The sequence below is a fragment of the Capricornis sumatraensis genome, chromosome 3 (assembly GCF_032405125.1).
Source record: "Capricornis sumatraensis isolate serow.1 chromosome 3, serow.2, whole genome shotgun sequence".
Classification (NCBI taxonomy): domain Eukaryota; kingdom Metazoa; phylum Chordata; class Mammalia; order Artiodactyla; family Bovidae; genus Capricornis; species Capricornis sumatraensis.
The window spans coordinates 142,809,296-142,833,240 of NC_091071.1; the positions used below are offsets into that span (position 1 = coordinate 142,809,296).

At 36.0% G+C, this 23,945-nt stretch overlaps 1 protein-coding gene across 1 annotated transcript in view; it reads left to right on the forward strand.

Moving 5' to 3' along the window:
* The first annotated feature begins 9,566 nt into the window (after positions 1–9,566).
* The window catches only part of CPS1 (carbamoyl-phosphate synthase 1), a 140,392-nt gene continuing 126,013 nt past the window's right edge, over positions 9,567–23,945 (forward strand). The window contains exon 1 of the mRNA XM_068967575.1: positions 9,567–9,798. Coding sequence (XP_068823676.1) covers positions 9,673–9,798 — 126 coding nt within the window. The 5' untranslated portion in view covers positions 9,567–9,672. The remainder of the gene's footprint in view (positions 9,799–23,945) is intronic.

A 23,945-nucleotide genomic window follows, 5' to 3' on the forward strand; every position in this document is an offset into this window, starting at 1 on the left:
AATAATCAATCCCTTAATTTGAGTTCAATTTGCAACAACATTATGTATTTCCCTCTTCCTGTTAGCTGAGGATGATCTTGAATAAGTGAAGAAGAGGTTTAAAATAAATGATATCAAATAACCAATACCAGAATAAAACAATTAACTCTTCATCACCGCAGGGAATGTCAGGAGTTAACATCCAAATAAGCATTTTTAACTGTTAGCAGTTTGTAGAATTCAAGTAACAGGATATTTTTTCCTCCTCTTATTTCTTCCCTTCTCTGTCTCCTTTTCTTTTTTCTCCTCTAGAACATTACTTTTCTCCATATTTTTTTAACCTTGATAAAAGAAAAAAGGTACCCTGTCTTTCAGTGACTCAACTTAGACAACTCTGCTCTGTGTTATGTGGCAGCCAGGATGGGAGGAGAGTTTGGGGGGAGGATGGATACACATAGATGTATGGCTGAGCCCCTTTTCTGTTCACCTGAAACTATCACAACATTGTTAACCAGCTATATTTAAATACAAAATAAAAAGTTTAGGAAAAAAGGAGAAATTTCCAAAGCTGGAAGAAGCAATAGGTGTATGTCCATTCATGGGAATTCGTAATAACAGTTTGCTGCTGCTGCTAAGTCGCTTCAGTCGTGTCCGACTATGTGTGACCCCATAGATGACAGCCCACCAGGCTCCCCCATCCCTGGGATTCTCCAGGCAAGAACACTGGAGTGGGTAGCCATTTCCTTCTCCAATGCATGAAAGTGAAAAGTGAAAGTGAAGTCGGGGAAATTTACTGTTTGTGAGAGTGGTGGTCTGGTCATTAGGAGGTCTGAATACATCTTCCTGGACCAAGTTCTCTTGAAAACAAGAGGTCACGAAGGAAATCACATTAATGTAGCAAATGTACTATATGAGGGGGTAGAGTAAAAATGTGTGTGGGTGACCTGTTTTAGTTTAAAAAAAAAAAAGACTTCTACGTCATTACCATGTAAATTGCCACCCCTTACTTCAGTACATCGGTAGTTTCAAGACACATTGCACAATTTGCTTCTTTGTGATTCCCAAATATATTTAATTTAAAGAGGGTCCAATATTCTCCCAGCCCATGACCTAGATTATCATTGATAACCCCTCCTCATGGCTAGGGTTGCTCTTTAGAACCTTGCAAAATCTTTTGTATTTACTCTGGGCAGAAGTTAAGAATTAACAAGCCCATCAGAGCTGTTCATTCTGTTCAGTACATTAAAAAATGATTTAGTTGCAGTGATAATCATTGTGCAAAAAAGGCTGATGATGAATTAAATTTAAAATTTTTCCTTAGAAATATTTTACTCTTTAGAATGACAATTGTCTAATGATTTAGCCATTCTATTTTATGAAGTTTATGCTGTAGGCAAGTTTAGGCCAAAATTTAAGGAAATGTTTAGGCTAAAATTAAGTGTAGAGTTTGATTTATGTAATTGTTAGTTTCTTCCACTAACAGTTTCATCATTTACAAAATTATTTCTATTTGAAGTGTAGTAATTGTTAGGAACTTACGTTTCTACAATGATTTCTACTGAAAACTTTAGATTTGGTGTTTAACTCAAAAATTATGAGACTGTTCATTTAGGTATCTATTTCTTGTATCTATAAAACAGAGCAGTTGGAAAAGATGATTTTAAAAATAACTTTCAGCTATATAAAACTATCTATCACAAAATTATGTTATCTGATTGATGAGAATTTAGGCAATACTTTTAAAAAGAAATTAATTTCCTACAAAGTATCTTTTAGTTGGAAACAATCCTGCTTTCTGTTATACAGTGTCTGATAAACAGAAAGTACTCAAGAAGTAGTCCCTAAATTATTTTTTAAAACCAGTTTCTTTTTTTTTTTTTTAGCAATTTTAGACTTTAAAAGCAATCATGAAAATTCAATGGCATTAAATTATTCAGATTCTGAAGTAACTTAAAAGAATAGGATCTAACATAGAAAAATATAAAATTTCCTTTGCTATTTTAGGTAAGTTGGGCTGAATCAGTTAGCCAACTAGAAGTATGACTCTCAGACTAATTAGTTTCACTAGATAGATTGCTAGAAAAATTTTATAGTTTCATTTCTATATTACCTTCTTCATGTTTATATTATTTTAATTTTAAACATGATAATAAATCAGAGAAGCATGAATGCTTTCTTCTCATTATTTGATTTTTACTGAACTTACATTTTATCCATTTCCAGGTCATGTCATAGTATTTCTAGCCTTGCAAGCTCTACAATCATGTATTCTTCCTGTGAAATTAATCTTAACCAGCCCACTCTTTCTAAATCATTGTGTGTTGCTGCCTCTCTTTTTCCCAGATATAGTTGACATGTTGGAAAGAGGCTGAACATTGGCTAAGAGCTGAGTTCTCATCTTGGCTTTGCAACTTATTAGCTGTGTGATCATGGGCAAGCTACTTAACTCCCTGGGACCCACTCAATATCTTCATCTGTAAAACAGGGATATAATTAACCACAATTTAGCATAGAGATTGCTTTTAAGGTTAGCAAAACTGGTATTCCAAGTGCCTTGCCCAAGATATGGCACTTAGTACGTGATCAAAAAATGGCAAATACCTCAACTATCAAGCAGCATCATATTTATCATCATTGAACTCATTAAAATTGATTTATTTAAGTACTTATTTGCACTTACTGGCGTAATAGTGAGTAATGTATATATCTCATAGATGTAAATATATGCTAATATATTATGGTTACAAATTACAATGCTTTAAATTCTATTGTAGGATCTTAAAAATTCAATACCCCAAAATTTCCCCTTTAAAACATTTTTTAAAAGACTTTTAGGAAGACTGAAAATTTTTGATTAGGAATCCTACATGGCATGGTTTTAAATCTGTAGTTCTCTCATGGTCAAAATTTTATTTTTTGTGTGTGTTACAGGTTATTCAATATTTAACTTCTTAGTGAACTTTGACTTTTCTTTCTTAAATTTGACTCTAAATTCTGCCTTCTATGTATAATTTATGACTTAATGATTTATAACTTTAATGATTACAGCACACTATCATTAACTTTGGGCAGCTTCTATATTTTATGACTACTATATATGCTTTTTGGCTTGTTTCTATATAATCCTCTACAATTTGTGTCTGTGGCTTGCTTTTCTTCCTCTTTTTGGACTAACTTACATTTGACCTCACTTTGCTTGTACTTTCATCTGTTTGTGTTTGACTATGTCTCCAGTTTGCCAAGGTCACTGTGATTTCTGAATCAACTTTCTAAGCCATTGCCCACTATGTTCTTCTCATCCCACAAATAGAAAGATTGTTTTGCTCACTGTGTAATTCAGTTTCCTCCAACATTTATATGCATTCTCCAGTAAATGTATATGTACCTAATAATGCCCTAGAATGTATATTCAATGCACTTGGAGTGGATTATGTCTAACATTTCTACAGAGTCTAGTAATAATGTCTCTTTTTTAAAGGCAGAAATTGGTATGACAAGGTTTATTCTTTACAAATACATGCTGCTTGTACCAACTAACTTGCTCTCTTTAAGTTTTTTTTTTAGTCTTAAAAATGATTTCTTTTTTATTGTCCTAGAATATAATCACATGTACCTAGAATTTTAATATGTGAAATCATTTTGACAAGGTCTCTTTTCCAGCTTCATTTTTTCTCTTCCTTTGAATCACTTCAACCTTTATGCTATCAAATGTTAGATTGATAAGCACATTCATGAAAATTGGTTCTTCACCTTCTCTTCCTCAAAATGCCAATTGAATCTTAATGAATATGTCTTAATGATTGGATTTTCAAAGACATCTGGTTATTTAAAAATCTCCTCATCTAACAACCTAACATCTATTGTCATTACAGACAAATCATCTCCCTGGTCAGACTTTGAGGAATCCCTCTACTAGCTTATCCTAGTTTCTATGATGAGAGAAAGTACTCCTTTTTATGTGAGTACAGACCTGCAACACTTTTCTTCAAAGAGTAGCCCTTTTTTGGTCCATATTCTCATTTGTGACAGTGTTTCTTGTTATATTAGGCTAATAAAAATCAGAATTGAACCCTAAAAATCACTTCTACCTTTTCTATTCTATTTTCATGCATCTTTACTCAAATACTAAATAAAACTTTTTTCAGAAGTGGTGGTTTTTTACCTTCTTTTACTCTGAATTGTTTGCTCTCCAGACATACTGTGCTTCTTGCTTTCAGTTTATCTCTTCAAAATAGCCTTTTGTAGAATTCTTAATTGACAGCTTTCTTTTCCTTTTCCTAAATATCTTTATTTCCTCTTATGTTCATGTGACATAATTTTACCTGCTTCTGCTTAAATAAGCACCATTGATCAGGCAGGAACTCAATATACAGGAATCCATTCATTCATTCAATCATTTTTCAAACACACCTCTTGCATGCCTGTTATATTAGAGACTTTTTGAAAGATGTATCACTATCTTAGAGTGTTTCAGATTCATTACTTAGCAAGATACACTTCAAGAAGGCTGTTGGCAGTTTTTGCACTTTTTAAAAAAGAATTGCTAATGCTATATTTTCTCTTTGTTCTAAAAACCTAAAGCCTTTATTATCCAGAATGAGCTGGTTTCATTTCTTCCAACTAGTACGAGGTCTCCCTTACTTATACCAGTGATTCCTTATATCATCCAAAATAAGGAATTCGTATGCTTGAAATTAGTGCAAATATAGGCTGTTAATCAGTGTTGCTTTATGTTTCATTTTAAGAGGTTTTCTTGTCTATTAGTGTTAATGGATTAATGGGAGCAAAAAGATACAAGAATATACTAACTAATAGTGCTAAACAAAGGCATATGGAAGTGTTTGACTTCATGAGTAATTTAAAATTCAAATGAAAACAAATATAATTTCCTGTGCTCAAATAAGCAAATAAATAATACCTGAAGTTGACAAGTGTGCATTAAAAGAGACATATACATATTGTGATTGGTATGTAGATAGGTGCATTCTTTTTGAAGAGAGATTTGGCATTGTTTATAAAATATGGCAATATTGATATGCATTATAGCAACAATAGAAGCGATAAAGATGAAAGATTGTTGTAGCCATTTCAGTTAAAGTTTGAAAAGAACATGTAATAACATTGAACATACCTTAAATATAGTATTACCCTACAAAAGTATAATGCAAGTTGATCACTGTTTTCAAAATTATGACTTGCATATAGAAATAAATGATAGAGGAAGATATGCCAAAACATGAATAGAGCTTATGTTTGGGTGGCAGGCTATTATCTATTTTTCAGTATTATCCATGTTTCTTTAAATAACAGATGAAAATAAATACCATTTAGTGATAGATATAGTAACATTTTCAATAACAGATATCCTAATGACAAATTCATCAAATTAAATCTCCTCAGGGATTTGGAAGACTGAATGTTTCTATTTCTCTTAAGGAATGATAAATAATTATGTTAAGGATATTTTACTTGCTCTCTCTATATAAATATGTATATGTTTTAATCTCCTTATATACATACATATATACATATTTATTCATACAAATATTTAAGGCATTTTCCAATTTATGGAAGAAATAAAAAGTTTTATCAGCACTAGATTAAGAAGTACTAGAATGTATTACATTTAGAATGGATAAACAACGAAGTCTTAATGTATAACAAAGGAAAATATACGGTGATAAGCCATAGTGTAAAAGAATACAAAAAAAGAATGTATATATGTGTATAACTGAGTCACTTTGTAGTACAACAGAGAGACTGGCACAGCGCTGTAAATCAGCTGTACTTTGATTAAAAAATGTAAAAAAAAGTAGTGGAGCATTACTCCATCAAAATTGAGAAATATTTAGCTTAATAATTCTTAATTTTCCAAATGGCATTTTATAGCAACAGTAGTCTAGTACCATAAACAGTGATAACTATGATAAAAGTACCGGTAGAAAAGAAGGGGTAAATTCATAAGCAATATTTCGCTGCTTTGAGTGAGTGACTTATATGATTAGAGGACTCTGAATGACATGGGTCATCCAAAATACATTTCAAATACAAATTCCCTCTACCTTTTGTGTGTACATGTGTGCATGCCTTTCCCTGCTTAGTGGTATGCAGACAGCTTATGTGAGAGGAGGACCATGTAAATGTGACTAGAGAAAAAAAATCATTCTAGTCTAAAAAAATATTCTTTTAAAATATGTTAAAAATTCTTTCATAAAAATATAATATTTCTACTAATATTTTTATCTCTTTCATATTGACTGTTAATCAGCTATCACCCCACTCTCTTGATTGGTTGTTTAGTCACTCAGTCGTGTTTGACTCTTTGAGACACTATGGACTGTAGCTTGCCAGGCTCCTCTGTTCATGGGATTTTCCAGGCAAGAATACTGGAGTGGGGTGCCATTTCCTTCTCCAGAGGATATTTCTGACCCAGGGATTGAACCTGAGTCTCCTGCTGTTCTAATGTAAACTCCTTCACTGATGTAATTTTCTTTCTTAGTTTGGTTGTAGATTTCAGTTCATCTTGATCACTTAAATCTGAATCTACCCACCATTTAATTTACTGGTCATCCCAATTCCCAAGATGTTTGTAGAATCATGATGCACGAATTTTCAGAATATTTTACCAAACTCCAAATCTTCTGTCCCTTCTCCTTTCATTATGATAACTAGAAACATGGACTGTACCCTACATCCAACATGTTTTACTGAAAAAATGAAAGCCCATTACAACTGTCAGGCTTATAGTTTTTGTTAGATTCTAGAGTCATGGAATTATATCCTAAAGATACCTTTTTGGAAAACCAAGTTTAATTTACCATGCTTTTTGGCCAACTGGTAGAAGTGATTATGAAGTCAGTTACTAATGTCTTTTCCTTGTTCAAATTCTGAACTCCTCAGTATCCCAACTGTTATATTTAATCAAAGTACAGAGAATAAAGGGGGAAATATCCCACAGTGTTCACTCATGGGTACTTCTAGGTAATGAGGCTATGACTGTTTTAAATTTACTCTGCATCTTGAAGACTTTCATGATAAGTACATGTCATTTTTCTGATCCTTTCAAACTGTGGTGCTGGAGAAGACTCTTCAGGGTACTTTGGACAGCAAGGAGATCAAACCAGTCAATCCTAAAGAAATCAACCCTGAATATTCATTGGAAGGATTGATGCTGAAGCAGAAGTTCCAATACTTTGCCCACCTAATGCAACAAGCTGACTCACTGCCAAAGACCCTGATGCCAGGGAAGATTGAGGGCAGGAAGACAAGGGGGTGACAGAGGATGAGATGGATGACATCACTGACTCAATGGACATGAGTTGAGCAAACTCTGGGAGATAGTGAAGGACAGGGAAGCCCAGTGTGCTGCAGTCCATGGGGTTGCAAAGAGTCATACACAATTTAACAATTGAAAAATGACAATTTTTCTAATTAGAGAAAGACAAACCTCCTTTTCTCTATGTAAACATGTGAAAGTGAAAGTGAAAGTGAATGTCACTCAACCGTGTCCTACTCTTTGTGACTCCATGGACTGTATAGTCCAGGCCAGAATACTGGACTGGGTAGCCTTTCCCTTTTCCAGGGGATTTTTCCAATCCAGGGATTGAACCCTGGTCTCCTGTATTGCAGGTGGGTTCTTTACCAGCTGAGCCACAAGGGAAGCCCAAGAATACTGGAGTGAGTAGCCTTTTCCTTCTCCAGGGGGTCTTCCTGACCCAGGAATCGAACTGGGGTCTCCTGCATTGCAGGTGGATTCTACCAACTGAGTTTTGAGGGAAGCCCCTATATAAACATATGTATGTATATGCAGACAGGACGAGTTCAAGGCCCATTGTACTTACTGATCCAAACCAGTAAGTGTTGATTCTTAGTTCTCTAAGTTGAGAGCTTTTCTTCTGCTATTTCACCCTCATTCATTTTGCATAATCTTTCTTTCACACAGATTTCACCTTTGTTCAAAACATTTCCATGACTACCATGAATGCTCTTTATGGATTAAGACCAACTATTTCAAAGCACACAAAGTCTTCCATGTAATGGCTCCTTTTCATTTCCCCAGCCTGTACTGTGCATCTAGGCTTTAGCAGAGTGTTTTAGCCTTTTATTTTAATATGTCGTATGATTTCACGTGTCTGTGCTGTTGCTCATCTGTCCCTCCTGCTTTTTACCCCTCTAGCTACAGTTTTTACTCTTTGTATCCTTCAAGATAATATGGTTCAATGTGATCACATATTTAAATTTTACTGGACATACACAGGGAGCTGATCTTTTCCTTCCTTCCCTTCTTTCTTTCTTCCTTCCTTTCTTCCTTATTTCTTTATCTCCCCTCCTTGTCTCCTGCTTCTTCTCACCTTCTTTCCCTCTCCTCTTTCTTTCTGCATTGTATTTGGACACACTAGCATAACATTCTTATTTTATTAATTATATACACTAGACTGAGCCTTATTTTTTCACTTTTCTATCACAAGGTAATATGAAGTAATTTGACTTCAGAGAATGTTTGTACATTATTACTTTAAGTAAGATAGAAGAAGACTGAGTTTAAACTTTGTTCTTTAAAAAAAAAAAAAATCTCATCATACACCTCTCCCAGTTCTAGCACTTATCCTACATTGGTGAAGTTTACAATCTTTTATGCCATTCTATGTCATCTTTTCCATTATGAAAAGCTCTAGAAGGAAGTCTTTATTTCTTGTCTTCTTTTACAAGAATATAATCTATATAAGCACATGACTTAAGTGAGAACTTTCTTAAGCCAATGGGACCTTTTGGTTGCCTGATTAAATGTGGGATTGAGGGCTAAGTGAATTGATTTCAACTCAGATTGAAACACAAATATTTTCATTTTGGGAATTTTATATTTCACAGTTTAAAAGCTAAAAAAATTTCAACTTAGGAATGAGCATTCATTGGTTTACTTTGGTTTAAACCAAAGTATATGTTCCATATACTTTTTACATATTGAAAAAGTAAGAGAGATAAAAATAGGCTGCTTTTCTCCAGTTGTGTTTTAGTTAATATTACTGATTGATTTAAAATTTGGAACAGAAAACAATGCAATAGTAAGAATGTAATACACTATTAAACTAAAACAAATGTAGAAGGGTTTATTCTATATTTGTGGATAAAAGCTTGTTCTGATGTCCTTTTTCCTATGTGTGGTGTCCATTGTCTTTTCCAAGCAGAAAATGGCTAGTCTTGAGTTTCTTTGGGAATTCAAGATGTCTTTTAAGGCAAATTAGACATCACATCTAACACAAGCAAAAATCTTTGACCCTTAGCATTATTAGGAATTTGTTACTCTTTAGGGTAAGTGATATTCCTAAGGTTGTCCACTGTGTCTAGGTCATTCTATTCAGCTGCATAAGCAATTCCTTTGACAGATGACTGGTTTTCCACAGCACTAGCATTATTTCAGCAGGAGAAGGTAGTGTTTGATGTGTTGCAATTTGTATTACATGTCCACGGAACATCTCTGGACATTACCTTGGGAGGAGGGCTTAAGAGAAGGAGGAGCTGTGGCTGAAGACATTTAATGACAGAATGAATGGAAATCCAAAGATCACTGTGCAGTCAGCCTTAACACGACTGCACATCTCCAGCTTTCTTCACATTAATTAAAAAAACCTTATAACAAAATTCTCATAAAATATATGTAATTTTATTCGATTTTAGTCACAAATCGTCTTCAAAATGACAAGGATTTTGACAGCTTGCAAAGTGGTGAAGACCCTGAAGACAAGCTTTGGCTTAACCAATGTGACGGCACACCATCAATGGAAATTTGAAAGACCTGGCATCAGACTCCTTTCTGTCAAGGTAATATTCCTATATTCATTTTTTCAAAAAAAAAATTGTATGGGGTGTAGTTTAGTGTGAAGGAAAGGTGTCACTAACAAAAGAAAACAAGAGTTCTGAACTGCCTACTTATTAAAATTTGCTTTGCTAGAGAACCTACATATTTTGCAAATAATCATTATCTGCTCTGATAATTATGCTCTGAAAATTAAGAGTTTTCACTCAGTGTAAAGAAGAATCACATGTCCTGTGAATATGTAAAATATAAGTGTTTTGTTTAGAAAACAATTATCTAAAAAGGCTATGGGGCTCTGTGCCTAGACAGCATTGCTCATGGAGGTGTATATATGTGCATGAGCCGGATGGCAGTAGGTAGTGTGCTCAGCCTTTATTCTCTGTTGGCTCACTGGTAAAGTATTCTAGGAAATGATTTTGGAAGGAAAATATCTACATAATTTTGATATTTACAGATCATCATGTAGACACTGCCTTTGCTTTTTGCTTTTTCCTCTTAGCCTCTTTTTTAGAAGGACAAATTTATTACTTTTATTTTGAAGATTAAGACATTAAGGCAATTAGCAGCTGATGAGTCTGTCTCTCTGAATGTACATAACTGAGGAGCAGGTCCAGGAAGAAGACATTAGATGTTCTTCCCCCACCCCACCATTGAGTTAGGAAATTCCAGTAGGAACTTCTGTTCCTTCTTACACTTTTATGAAGACATTTATTACCAGAGAAGTCTGAAATTACTACAAGGAAACTTTGCCAATAAAAATCATCTTTAGTGAATATAAAATTTAAGTAATCAAAGAAGCTTTAAATATATCGCTTCTTAGTAGTAACAGTTGTAAAAGTGAAGTAGGAAGAAAGTCCCAAACAACCTCTCCCTGTTGATGTAAAAATAGATTGTAATATTTTGAGTGTTCTGTTTCTACTTTGTGCGCTCAGTGGGTTGACTAAAAGTCCTCCAAATACTTTCCCAGCTTCAAGTGCTTAGGTTGCTGAAGTTAAGAGTTTAGCATGACCTTAGCCCTGAATGATATCTTCAGGGTTAAGCAATGCCCATAGATTTTTGTGACCTCCACTGACAGGAGTGGAGAGAAAGAGGAGTGAAATAAACAGAAGAAAGAGGGAGACATAAAGAGAAAGGAGGTGTGAAGGAAGAGTTACGGTGGTGGGAGAGAGAGAAAGAAAAAAGAGAATGAGAAAGCTCATGATCTCAGGAGAAATATAAAAAATTACCATTTTAAGGACTTCTCTGCTGGTCCAGTGGTTAAGACTCCATGTTTTCACTGCAAAGGGCATGGGTTTAATCCCTGACTGGGGAATTAAGATCCTGCATGCCATGTAGCATGGCTAAAAAGATAAAGTAAAAATTAAAAAAAGAAACTACCGTTTTAAATTAAGAAACCCAGGAACAACTATTTTCTAGGATTTGGTGTATTTGGAACTAGAGAGCCAGAAGGAGATGTGTTCTAAACCATCATCAAAGATAGAGTGACAACATATAAGCTATCAGAGTGAACATTTGTGTTAGTAATATCTCAAGGGTACTCATATATCACTTCAGAGAGAATAAATAGTGATGAATAGAATTACCTAAAGTTAGATGTGCCTTTTAAGACTTCAATGTTGTGTGCCTTGGAATAGCTTTTCCTTTTCACAAAAACAGGTAGAGAGTTAGGTGTATCTCCATCATATGAAACAGAGAAATTCAGTGACCACATAAAATGGCATAGATGTGACTGATATGAGAAACCAGTTCTCCACTGTCATAATAAGTGCTCTATACAACCACAATTACAATAAAATGGTTTAATTATGTGGATGGTCCACTGTGGAAGTAGTTTTAGCTCATGGTGGCAGATCTGTTTTAAGGGTCTGCCAAAGTTCACAGCTAAGAATGACAAATTTGTAGGAGGAATAAGCCATCATTTCATAGTGTAAAAGCCATTACTCACACTCAATCATTTCTGGCCAAAGTTTTGGAGGAATGCCAGGCATGAAAAATAGAAGTTCTTAAACTTCACAATAGTGAATAAAAATTCTATACAGCAGTCCAAGGCAACTTGTGCTATTATTCACTTATTTTGAAACAGTCCTCTACCTACTTTTCTTCACACTTTCACTTTTAAAACTCAGTTCTCTTGGAAAGATATATTTAAGCTTAAACTCTTTTTATATGAGCATCCTATTTTAAAGACAGTTAAAATCATTAGGATATAGTTACATATGGTTAGTGAAGGGCAATGAGGACAATCACAAAAGGTTAATAGCTTTATAGCCAGTTATAAATAGTTAAATGGATTGTGGAAGAGACTCTGGGATCAGATGTATACGCACTGCAGTGCAAATTGATTGCCTTTTCAATGTCTTTGGAGGTCACCATCTCCTTGGCAATTGACAAGGAGAGTGAGTTAGATGGCAGCAGTGATGCGCTGGTACTTCTATGTGGACCTTCCTCATGTATTTGTAGCTAATATTTATCGTGTACCTGGTTAATAGACACAGGCTTCCCTGGTGACTCAGATGGTAAAGCATTTGTCTGCAATGTGGGAGACCTGGGTTCGATCCTTGGCTTGGGAAGATCCCCTGGAGAAGGAAATGGCAGCCCACTCCAATACTCTTGCCTGGAGAATCCCATGGACAAAAGAGCCTGGTGGGCTATAGTCCATGGGGTTGCAAAAAGTTGGACATGACTGAGAGACTTCACTTTCACTTTCTTTGTTAATAGACACAGTTGTATTTCATTTATAAGGAAGAAGAAATAATTGCAGGGTACTCTTTTTTTAAAGGCGTTGTATATCAAGAGTATCAAACTATCATAATGTACAAATCTCTAGGTAGTAATCTTAATGCTCATTATTATGTTTAGTCATTTTTATCTGTGCAGTGGTAAACACACACTGGATAGGAACAAAAGACCTGGATTCTAACCTTTCTCATGCATTTATCAATGTTCTAAACTTAGGCCACATATTCTCTCTAAACCTAAATTTTGTCATCTTTAGTGTGGAAACAATTCTCGATTTACTCCAAGAATTGTGTGACCACCAAACATGATCAGTGCTAAAAATCTATAAAATATTTTAGTAAAAAACTGTTCAGCAAGGTAGCAGGGTACAAGATTGATACACAGAAATAGATTGCATTTCTTTACACTAACAATGACATATGATAAAGGAAATGTATATAATCCCTTTTAAAATCACATCAAAACAACAACAACAACAACAACAACTTAGGAACAAATCACACCAAGGAAGTGAAAGATATATGCTGACAACTACAAAACATAAATAATGAAAACTGAGTCATCACTCAAACAAATGGAAAGATATCCCCCATGCTCTTGAATTGGAAGTATTAATATTGTTAAAATGGCCATACTGCCCAAAGCAATTTGCAGATTTAATGCAATAAGTATCAAAATATCCATGAGATTTTTCACAGAACTAGAACAGATAAAGTTAAGATTTATGTGGAACCATGAAAGACTCAGAATTCCCAAAGCAGTCCTGGGAAAAAGGAACAAAAGAGGAAACAGGACCCTTTCAGATTTCAGGCAATCCTGCAAAGCTACAGTAATCAAAACATTGTGGTATTGACACAAAGATAGACATATGGATCAACGGAACAGAACAGAGAGCCCAGAAATAAACCCACACATCTATGGACAATTAATATTTAACCAAGGAGGCAAGAATATACAATGGGAAATGATAGTCTCTTCAACGAGTGGTGTTCGAAAAGTTTGACAGCCATATGTAAATCATTAAAGCTTAGAACACATCCTCACACCAATATAGGCTCAAAATGGCTTAAAGACTTAAATATAAGACAAGGTACCATAACAATTCTAGAAGAGAACACAGGCAAAACATTCTTTGACATAATTGTACCAATCGTACATTATATATATTGTACAAATCAAAGGTTTCTTTGTTAGTCTTCCAAGGCAATAGAAATAAAAGCAAGAATAAACAAATGGGACCTAATTAATTTTATAAGCTTTTGCACAGCAAAAGAAATCATAAATACAATGCAAAGACAACCTATGTACTGAGAGAAAATATGCACAAATGATGAAACCAACAAGGGCTTGATTTTCAAAAAGTAAAAACTGGTTACTTAGACAAAATTCTATTCTACACATTTTAGTATAAGAACCTCATAAAGACTTAGATCAGAGTTTCTTCATGTGTTTCTAGACTATAAATTATTACAGTGACATAATACCTGATAAAAATTCTCAAATACTTATAATGATTTTTTTCACCTGTGCTGTAATAGTAAACCTATCACTAGGTTTACTTATAACAAATTAGACTCAAGGACTATGAAGCAAATAATTTTTTTTCACTATGGTAAATTAAATTCCAAAAGTACAGTGAATTGTGTACATCTTAATATCCTATGTATTTATTTACTTAGCAAAAAAATATGAAACTTGTATCCTGGGAGTATACATGCAGAATAATAAGTGGATAGTCTCTGACTGCAGGAAACATACAATTTAGAAAATTCTGAGTTTGCAAGTCTTAGAAAGTCACTAAGACTAAATAATTTTATTTTTACTTGCAAATGAATTTGGAAATCAAAGGTATTAAATTGAAAAGATCACTAACGAATAATATGATAAATTCTTATTAGATTAAAAAAAGAAAAAAAAGGTTAAGTTCCTTATGCGTAGAAAATGATTCAATAAGTACTATTTCTAACATTAATCTACTCATTAAAAAAAAAAATGGTGACCTGTGTTATAATTAAGCCAAGAATCTAACAATCTAAGTGTCCTTCTCTCTGGTACTTCAGATACAAATGAGCCCTTGGAATCACCATTCCTTTTGAAAGGTTTTCATTTTCTAAGATATTGTATTTTGATTTTAACATAGAAGTAACTATTTAGTTTAATCTTGAGGAGCTATTGTTATTTGCTTAGAAATTGGCAACTGCAAAAACTCCTACAATTAGAAGCATCTAGTTATCTTGCAGTAGTTTTAAAGACATTCTTAGGAAATAGAATTCATTATTATATAAGAGTCCTCTTTGTACATATTAGAAGTGGTGGTGGGAATAAATTTCTCATACACATTTAAAAATAATGATTGTATTAGGCTTTTACTACATATAAATACATTTTAGGGCTGAATTTCTTACATGATAATTCTCTTTTTAAAATAATAAACTGGGTTCCAATCCCAAATGAGATGTTGAAGAATTAATTCAGATGATTTAGCAACTTGGCATATTTTTGGTGGACAATATTTTATTAGTTGAGAGGGATCCTCTCTTTTGAACATTTTTGTTTATTTACTCTACCTTTTAACCTCCCTTTCTAATGTATAGACTCATCTGTTTGTCATCAGCAGTTTCTTCATATTATGAGCTTCTTGCTATGCTACTCAGAGAAGGCAATGGCAACCCACTCCAGTACTCTTGCCTGGAAAATCCCATGGACGGAGGAACCTGGTGGGCTGCAGTCCATGGGGTCATGAAGAGTCGGACATGACTGAGCGACTTCACTTTCACTTTTCACTTCCATGCACTGGAGAAGGAAATGGCAACCCATTCCAGTGTTCTTGCTGGGAGAATCCCAGGGACGGGGGAGCCTGGTGGGCTGCCATCTCTGGGATTGTACACAGTTGGACACAACTGAAGTGACTTAGCAGCTATGCTACTGCTTAATCACTTGAGTCATGTCTGACTGTGTGACCCTATGGACTGTATCCCACCAGGCTCCTCTATCCATGGAATTCTCCAGGTAAAAACTGGAGTGGGTTGCCATGCCCTCCTCCAGGGCATCTTTCCAACCCAAGGATTGAACCCTTCTGCCTGCAATGCACAAGGATATTGTGCCCTTGGCATCTCACTTGCCTCCCCTGGTCCCAGCCCTGGATCAGAAGCTAATACTGGGTAAAGAAATGCCAGAAGAACTGCTGCTTGTCTTGGCCTCGTGCAGCCCTCTCCTGCTGATGGTGCCTTGAGTTTCTATCTGACCATGCTTACCAGATTTGCTGATAGTTTGAACAAGTATAGATTTCACTGCTGTGGAAATAGAGAACATTACTCTGCCCTCACATCTTCTTTCTTCATGTTTCTAGGGGCTTCCCTGGTGGCTCAGAGGATAAAGTGTCTGCCTGCAATGCAGGAGACCCGGGTTAGATCCCTGGGTTGGGAAAATCCCCCGGAGAAGGAAATGGCAACCCACTCCAGTTGGAGGGTGTAGTGGAGAGTTTCCAGTATTTCTTGGGCAATGGTCATACCAGAACTCACTTCAAGGCTTTTGGAATTTGCTATGCAAGACCAAATGTCCTTGATGTGACCAGTATTTCCTAGGGTCTTTACACTGACCGAGAGTTCAGGAAATCTACATGGGTCAAGGTCAGGCCTACTGTTGGACTGCTCATCCCTAGCAATCCCTAGCTTACTCTTGATTTCCTTCCTCCTTCATCTGGTCTGAGTGAGTGAAGTCACTCAGTCGTGTCCGACTCTTTGTGACCCCCATGGACTGGAGCCCACCAGGCTCCTCCATCCATGGGATTCTCCAGGCAGGAATACTGGAGTGGGTTGCCATTTCCTTCTCCAGGGGATCTTCCCAACCGAGGGAGTGAACCCAGGTCTCCCGCATTGCAGGCAGATGCTTCAAACTCTGAGCCACCAGGGAAGCCTGGTCTAAATGAGTTCAACTCATGAAAACATTTTCAAGACTCTTTGGTTAGTTTTCTCTTTTTTTCACCTTTATAAATGCCATGCGTGCATGCTAAGTCACTTCAGTTGTGTCCAACTCTTTGTGACCCCAGGGACTGTAGCCCACCAGTCTCCTCTGTCCATGGGATTCTCCAAGCAAGAATACTGGAGTGGGTTAGCATGCCCTCCTCTAGGGGATCTACCTGACCCAGGGATTGAACCCCCACCTCCTGCAGCTCCTGCGTTGCAGGCAGATTCTTTGCTGCTTGCCACCAGGGAAGCCCCAATAAATGTCATGCTGCTAAGTCGCTTCAGTCATGTCCGACTCTGTGCGACCCCATAGACGGCAGCCCACCAGGCTCCCCCGTCCCTGGGATTCTCCAGGCAAGAACACTAGAGTGGGTTGCCATTTCCTGCTCCAGTGCATGAAAGTGAAAAGTGAAAGTGAAGTCGCTCAGTCGTGTCTGACTCTTAGCGACCCCACGGACTGCAGCCTTATATTGATCTAAATATCATAGGGAGGTTGTTGGCTAATGTGAGGCTCTTACAAATGAATTAATAAAGTTGCTGTGTTACTAAGAATTTTACTGAATATATTTATGATGTAGAACTAAATATAAGACCCATAATAATTTATAATCATAAAATAAACAGCTAACAATATAGCAGATCCCTCCCAGATTCAGAATGATTTACCACATAGCAAATGCCCATTAAGTGCTTGTTAGTAAACCTTCACTTTATATGTTTTTGTGGTAGAATTTTTCTGAATGCTATATTTTATTTATAATAAGAAACATAACTAGAATAAAAATTACTTATGAATCTGACTCATTTGTTTATAAATGTCCAGAACATAGAAATATTCAAGTAACTTAACCTTGTAATTTCCCCCCCAACATTGGTTTATGTTTAACCAAAGGAAGATGACTTAATATTAACTTAGGATGTTGTAAGGGTATTAACCTAAGATGTTGTAAGGCTTAATTGATTACTGCTGTTACAATACTTTGAAATACTGAAGTATTAGGCACTGTAACTGCAGAGAAATCTCATTAAATATTCTAGATGTAGCAAATTTTGCTTTAAATCTGAATTTTAAGAATCCATATTTTGAAAGTATTAACTCCAAAATAAAAAAAAATAAGATTTCACTTACTAATAAAGGACACTTGAAGATTTTAATTTTTTACCTTATTATCTATGCAGTAGTAAACTAAAATACATTCTGGCTTATGCTTCTTACCTTCCAAAGCTTGGTTCAGATCTATTTTATTTCTTAAGAGGATGAGCACTAATGGCAACTAATAACTAAGAAACCTCAGGTGAGCCAGAAATCAAATGTTTTATATAGCTTTAGGCTTTGGTGAAAATAGAAATAAACAGATGGGGCTTCTATCTTTTTTGATATGCAAATAATTTACATAGACAAATCTTTTAATGGCAATACAATTAAATTCCCAGAGTAAATAATTTTCATTTTTACTACTAGCTTAAGGGGATTATTGTATTTAATAGCTATAATGCTTTATATTCAAATCTTTTATGAAACTTATTGCTAAATTGGCTTGAGACTTTACATCCAGAACATTTTGTTGATGAATTCTCACTCCCAGGGGAAGAAACTGCTGTTATTCCCATTTCATAGATGTGTATGTGCTGTAGTTAATATAAGGATATGTGGATGTCTGTTTCTGCATATAAATTGAATATATATGTCGCAAATCTGGCTAGAGTTTTCACTGGGCCTCAAACATTACATGGATCTTTTGAATTTGGCATTTTGTTAGTGTGTTTCTATGAATATCTGAAGCCATATTTGTTGTTTAACATGGCTTCAGAATGATTTAGCTTTCCCTGTTAAATTTTATTTCTTACTTGAGTCCATTTATGTATTCAATACTGTATTTCAATACAAAATATATCAGGTTTTTCTTTTCCTTTCCTACCCCATTTTCCTTTTTTTGGTTCCATTTCAAGAACAGGTTAAGTCAAAATATCAGTGAGGATTCCTGCTTTATATGGCTGTTTGTAATTCTATAAATATGGCATTTTAGGGTAGTGCTACTTTGTTGACATATTTCTTCCATTTCAACCCAAATATTGTCATGTGTTTGTAGTGAAACATGCTGCTTTTCAATTTTCAGTTTATTTCTTTCTCTTGTAGTCCTGTAAACTACATGCACAAAAGTCTAATGTGGTACATGTTCATATAAGCAAGTTTTGGGTCCTTCTTAGAACCAAAATAAGTCTTATCTTGACTTATGTGAATGAAAGGACTCAAAGAAAGCTAGCTCACGGTAAATAATTGGTATTCTCAAAGTTAGTCCTGTATGATGCTGGGATATGAAATGATTAATGAGCAAGTGGATAATTTTTAAAAACACAACACCCTGTTATTAGGCAAAGGAAAACCTAATAGTAGTAATGCATGCTTGGCTGTTTCAAAACTTTTACAGACTTTTACGGGTCGTATTATAAATTCTGTATGAATTTGACTGTTCCGTCTTAAGACAAAACTCTCTAAGTCAGTTGAGCCTAGGTACTAGGGATGTATTTTCAAAGCTTTTTGAAGGAAATATTAGCTGTGTCTTCCATTAATTATTTTTGCATTGTTCTTGTCCTGGAAATTGCTTTGGGACATCTAACTTTTTAAACTTGATCTCAGACAGATAGTATTAGAGTATAAAATTCTGCTCATTTATTTGTGGTCCCATAAAGCTAATCAGGGCTTCCCTGGTGGCTCAGATGGTAAAGAATCTGCCTGCAATGCAGAAGACCTGGGTTCAACCCCTGGGTTGAGAAGATCCCCTGGAGAGGGGAATGGCTATCTAGTCCAGTATTCTTGCCTGGAGAATTCCATGGACAGAGGAGCCTGGTGACTATAGTCCATGGAGTCCCAGTGAGTCAGACACAACTGAATGACTAACACTGATACTAAAGCTATTCAATCATCAGGAAATGAAATAGGCCTTTAAACACTGGTTTGCAATAAAACTTAATTTTAAGGGAAAATGAAAAATCCTAAAGAGTGAGACATTTAGAGAAAATGTCACATCTACCTGCAGTGTTACATTCTTTAGAAAAATTTTTTGGGCACACCATGCATCATGCAGGATCTCACCCAAGACCAGGGATTGAAACTGCTTCCCCTGCAGGGGGAGTGCAGAGTTTTAACCACTCAGGGAGGTTCCAGTATCACATTCTTGAAATGTCACATAATAGTAACATCCATTGCAGATAAGCCAACCAGTAGAGAATTTATTGGAATTTCTATTCACATGCAATCTCCCTTACAAATATGCGTTTTAAGAAAAAATCAATTAAAATTTAGAATCCTCAGATTTTATAAGTACTAGAAAGCACAATACGGAGAAGGCAATGGCACCCCACTCCAGTACTCTTGCCTGGGAAATCCCATGGACAGAGAAGCCTGGCAGGCTGCAGTCCATGGGGTCGCTAAGAGTCGGACACGACTGAGAGACTTCACTTTCACTTTTCCTTTCATGCATTGGAGAAGGAAATGGCAACCCACTCCAGTGTTCTTGCCTGGAGAATCCCAGGGATGGGGGAGCCTGGTGGGCTGCCATCTATGGGGTTGCACAGAGTCGGACACGACTGAAGCGACTTAGCAGCAGAAAGCACAATATACAAAGATTGCCCAGTTTGTTAAAAATGCCTATTTCTAAAATAATATAAGAATAGGGCTCATATAGTTATGTAATCCATTTTAGTGTAGAGAAAGATAAAATTATGAAATAAAAGATTAAAAATGGAGCAACTACATGTTGTTCAGTCGCTCAATCATGTCCGACTCTTTGAGACCCCATCGGCTGCAGCACACAGTCCTGTTCTTCACCTTCTCCCAGTTTGCTCAAACTCATGTCCATTGAGTTGGAGATGGCATCCAACCATCTTCATCTTCTGTCATCCCCTTCTCTTCCTGCCTTCAATCTTTCCCAGTGTCGGGGTCTTTTTCAGATCTTCTTTACATCAGGTGGCCAAAGTATTGAAGCTTCAACTTCAACATCAGTCCTTCCAATGAATATTCAGAGTTGATTTCCTTTCCTTTCCAGTCAAACCAGGATTGACTTGTTTGATCTCCTTGCTGTCCAAGGGATTCTCAAGAGTCTTCTCCAGCACCAAGTTTGAAAGCATCAGTTCTTCAGTGCTCAGCCTTTTTTATGGTCCAACTCTTACATCCGTACATGACTACTGGAAAAACCATACCTTTGACTATACGGACCTTTTTCAACAAAGTGATGTCACTGCTTTTTAATACGCTGTGTAGATTTGTCAAAAGTTTTCTTCCAAGGAGCAAGGGTCTTTTAATTTCATGGCTGCAGTCACCATCTGCATTGATTTTGGAGCCCAAGAATATAAAGTCTGTCATTGTTTCCCATCTATTTGTCATGAAGTGATGGGACTGGATGCCATGATTTTAGATTTTTGAATGTTGAGTTTTTAAAATATTTTTATCTATCTCTTTTTCTTTTTTATTTTTTTTTATTGGAGGCTAATTACTTTACAATATTGTATTGGTTTTGCCATACCTCAACATGAATCTGCCATGGGTGTACATGTGTTCCCCATCCGGAACCCCCCTCTCACTTCCCTACCTGTACCATCCCTCTGGGTCATCCCAGTGCAACAGCCCCAAGCATCCTGTATCCTGCATCAAACTTAGACTGGCGCTTCATTTCTTATATAATATTATACATGTTTCAATGCCATTCTCCAAAATCATCCCACCCTCTCCCTCTCCCACAGAGTCCAAAAGACTGTTCTATACATCTGTGTCTCTTTTGCTGTCTTGCATACAGGGTTATCATTACCATCTTTCTAAATTCCATATATATGTGTTAGTATACTGTATTGGTGTTTTTCTTTCTGGCTTACTTCACTCTGTATAATAGTCTCCAATTTCATCCACCTCATTAGAACTGATTCAGATGTATTCTTTTTAATGGCTGAGTAATATCCCATTGTGTATATGTACCACAGCTTTCTTATCCATTCGTCTGCTGATGGACATCTAGGTTGCTTCCATGTCCTGGCTATTATAGACAGTGCTGTGATGAACATTGGGGTACACGTGTATCTTTCAATTCTGGTTCCTTGGTGTGTATGCCCAGCAGTGGGATTGCTGGGTCATAAGGCAGTTCTATTTGTAGTTTTTTAAGGAATCTCCACACTGTTCTCCATAGTGGCTGTACTAGTTTGCATTCCCACCAATAGTGTAAGAGGGTTCCCTTTTCCCCACACCCTATCCAGCATTTATTGCTTGTAGACTTTTGGATCGCAGCCATTCTGACTGGGGTGAAATGGTACCTCACTGTGGTTTTGATTTGCATTTCTCTGATAATGAGTGATGTTGAGCATCTTTTCATGTGTTTGTTAGCCATCTTTATGTCTTCTTTGAAGAAATGTCTTTTAGTTCTTTGGCCCATTTTTTGATTGGGTCATTTATTTTTCTGGAATTGAGCTGCATAAGTTGCTTGTATATTTTTGAGGTTAGTTGTTTGTCAGTTGCTTCATTTGCTATTATTTTCTCCCATTCTGAAGGCTGTCTTTTCACCTTGCTTATAGTTTCCTTTGTTGTGAAGAAGCTTTTAATTTTAATTAGATCCCATTTATTTATTTTTGCTTTTATTTCCAGTATTCTGGGAGGTGGGTCATAGAGGAACCTGCTGTGATTTATGTTGGACAGTGTTTTGCCTATGTTCTCCTCTAGGAGTTTTATAGTTTCTGTTCTTACATTTAGATCTTTAATCCATTTTGAGTTTATTTTTGTGTATGGTGAATGTTGAGTTTTAAGCCAACTTTTTCACTTTCCTCTTTCACCTTCATCAAGAAGTTGTTTAGTTCCTCTTTGATTTCTGCCATTAGGGTGGCGTTATCTGCATATCTGAGGTTATTGATAATTCTCCCCACAGTCTTGATTCCAGCTTGTGTGTCCTCCAGCCCAGTGTTTCTCATGATGTACTCTGCATAAAAGTTAAATAAGCAGGGTGACAATATACAGCCTTGACGCACTCCTTTTCCTATTTGGAACCAGTCTGCTGTTCCATGTCCAGTTCTAACTGTTGTTTCCTGACCTGCATATATGTTTCTCAAGAGGCAGGTTAGGTGGTCTGGTATTCCCATCTCTTTCAGAATTTTCCACAGTTTGTTGTGATCCACACAGTCAAAGGCTTTAGTGTAGTCAATGAAGCAGAAGTAGATGTTTTTCTTGAATTCCCTTGCTTTCTTGATAATCCCGTGGACGTTGGCAATTTGATCTCTGGTTCTTCTACCTTTTCTAAATCCAGCTTGTACATCTGACATTTCTTGCTTCACATACTGTTGAAGCCTACCTTGAAGGGTTTTCAGCATTACCTTGCTAGCATGTGAAATGAGTGCAACTTTGTGGTAGCTTGAACACCCTTTGGCATAGTCCATGGGGTCACAAAGAGTCGGACATGACTGAGTGCCTTTCAGTTCAGGAAAGTCAAGGCAGCCCTCTGCAACTGAGGTAGATCCTGCAGGAAGGTAGACCCTGGTGACCATCCACTGACCTCACTCCTTGCAGCAGAGTAGCAGGTCTTTCCTGGAGGAGGACTGAGAGAAGCATCTCCACGCTTATATTACCTGTGGTCCTAACAGTCTTGAGAGCTTGAGAATTCAAGGGCCTGGAATCAGTGTAAAGAGTTCTCAAAATCTGCTTATTCGCTTCAGATTATAGGGTGTAATTAATGAATTGACATTTCACTCTAATGACTTACAGACTTATAGATAGGTAACTCTGGGTTGATCTGGTTATGTTGTGGCTTATCCACGGCAGTTTTGAATTAAAATTCTTATAAGTAAATTTAACTAAAGCTTATGATTGAATTGCTTTTTTATTCTCATTTTATCAGATAAATGAAACCATGCAGTATTTGTCCTTCTGTGGCTGGCTTATTTCACTTAACATAATATCCTCAAGAGTCATTTCTATTGTCATATATGGTGGAATTTCCTTCCTTTTTAAAGGCTGAGTAATATATCATAGTTCGTGTATGTGACATTTTCTTTACCCATTCATCTTAGATAGACATTTAGGTTGTTTCCATATCTTGGCTATTGTGATGAACATTGGAGTGCTGATATCTTTTTGAGGTCCTGATTTCTTTGGATAAATATCCAGAAGTAGGATCACTGGATCAAATATTTCCAGTTTTAATCTTTTTGAGGAAACTATGTACTATCGTCCATAGTGGCTGTACTATTTTGCATTTTCACCACTAGTGGAATTATTTTTAATTAGAACAATGATTATTTAAGTAACTTTATATTCCAGATGTGATTTGAGCTTTATTCCCAAGAAATATTAGGAAAAAGATGACAAAGGGAGAGAAATTGTAACTCTAATATCTTACTGCTACACTTAATGTCTTTGGGTTTGAAAGATTTGTAAGACTAACCACTACTAGAAAAATATTGAATTAGAAAACTAT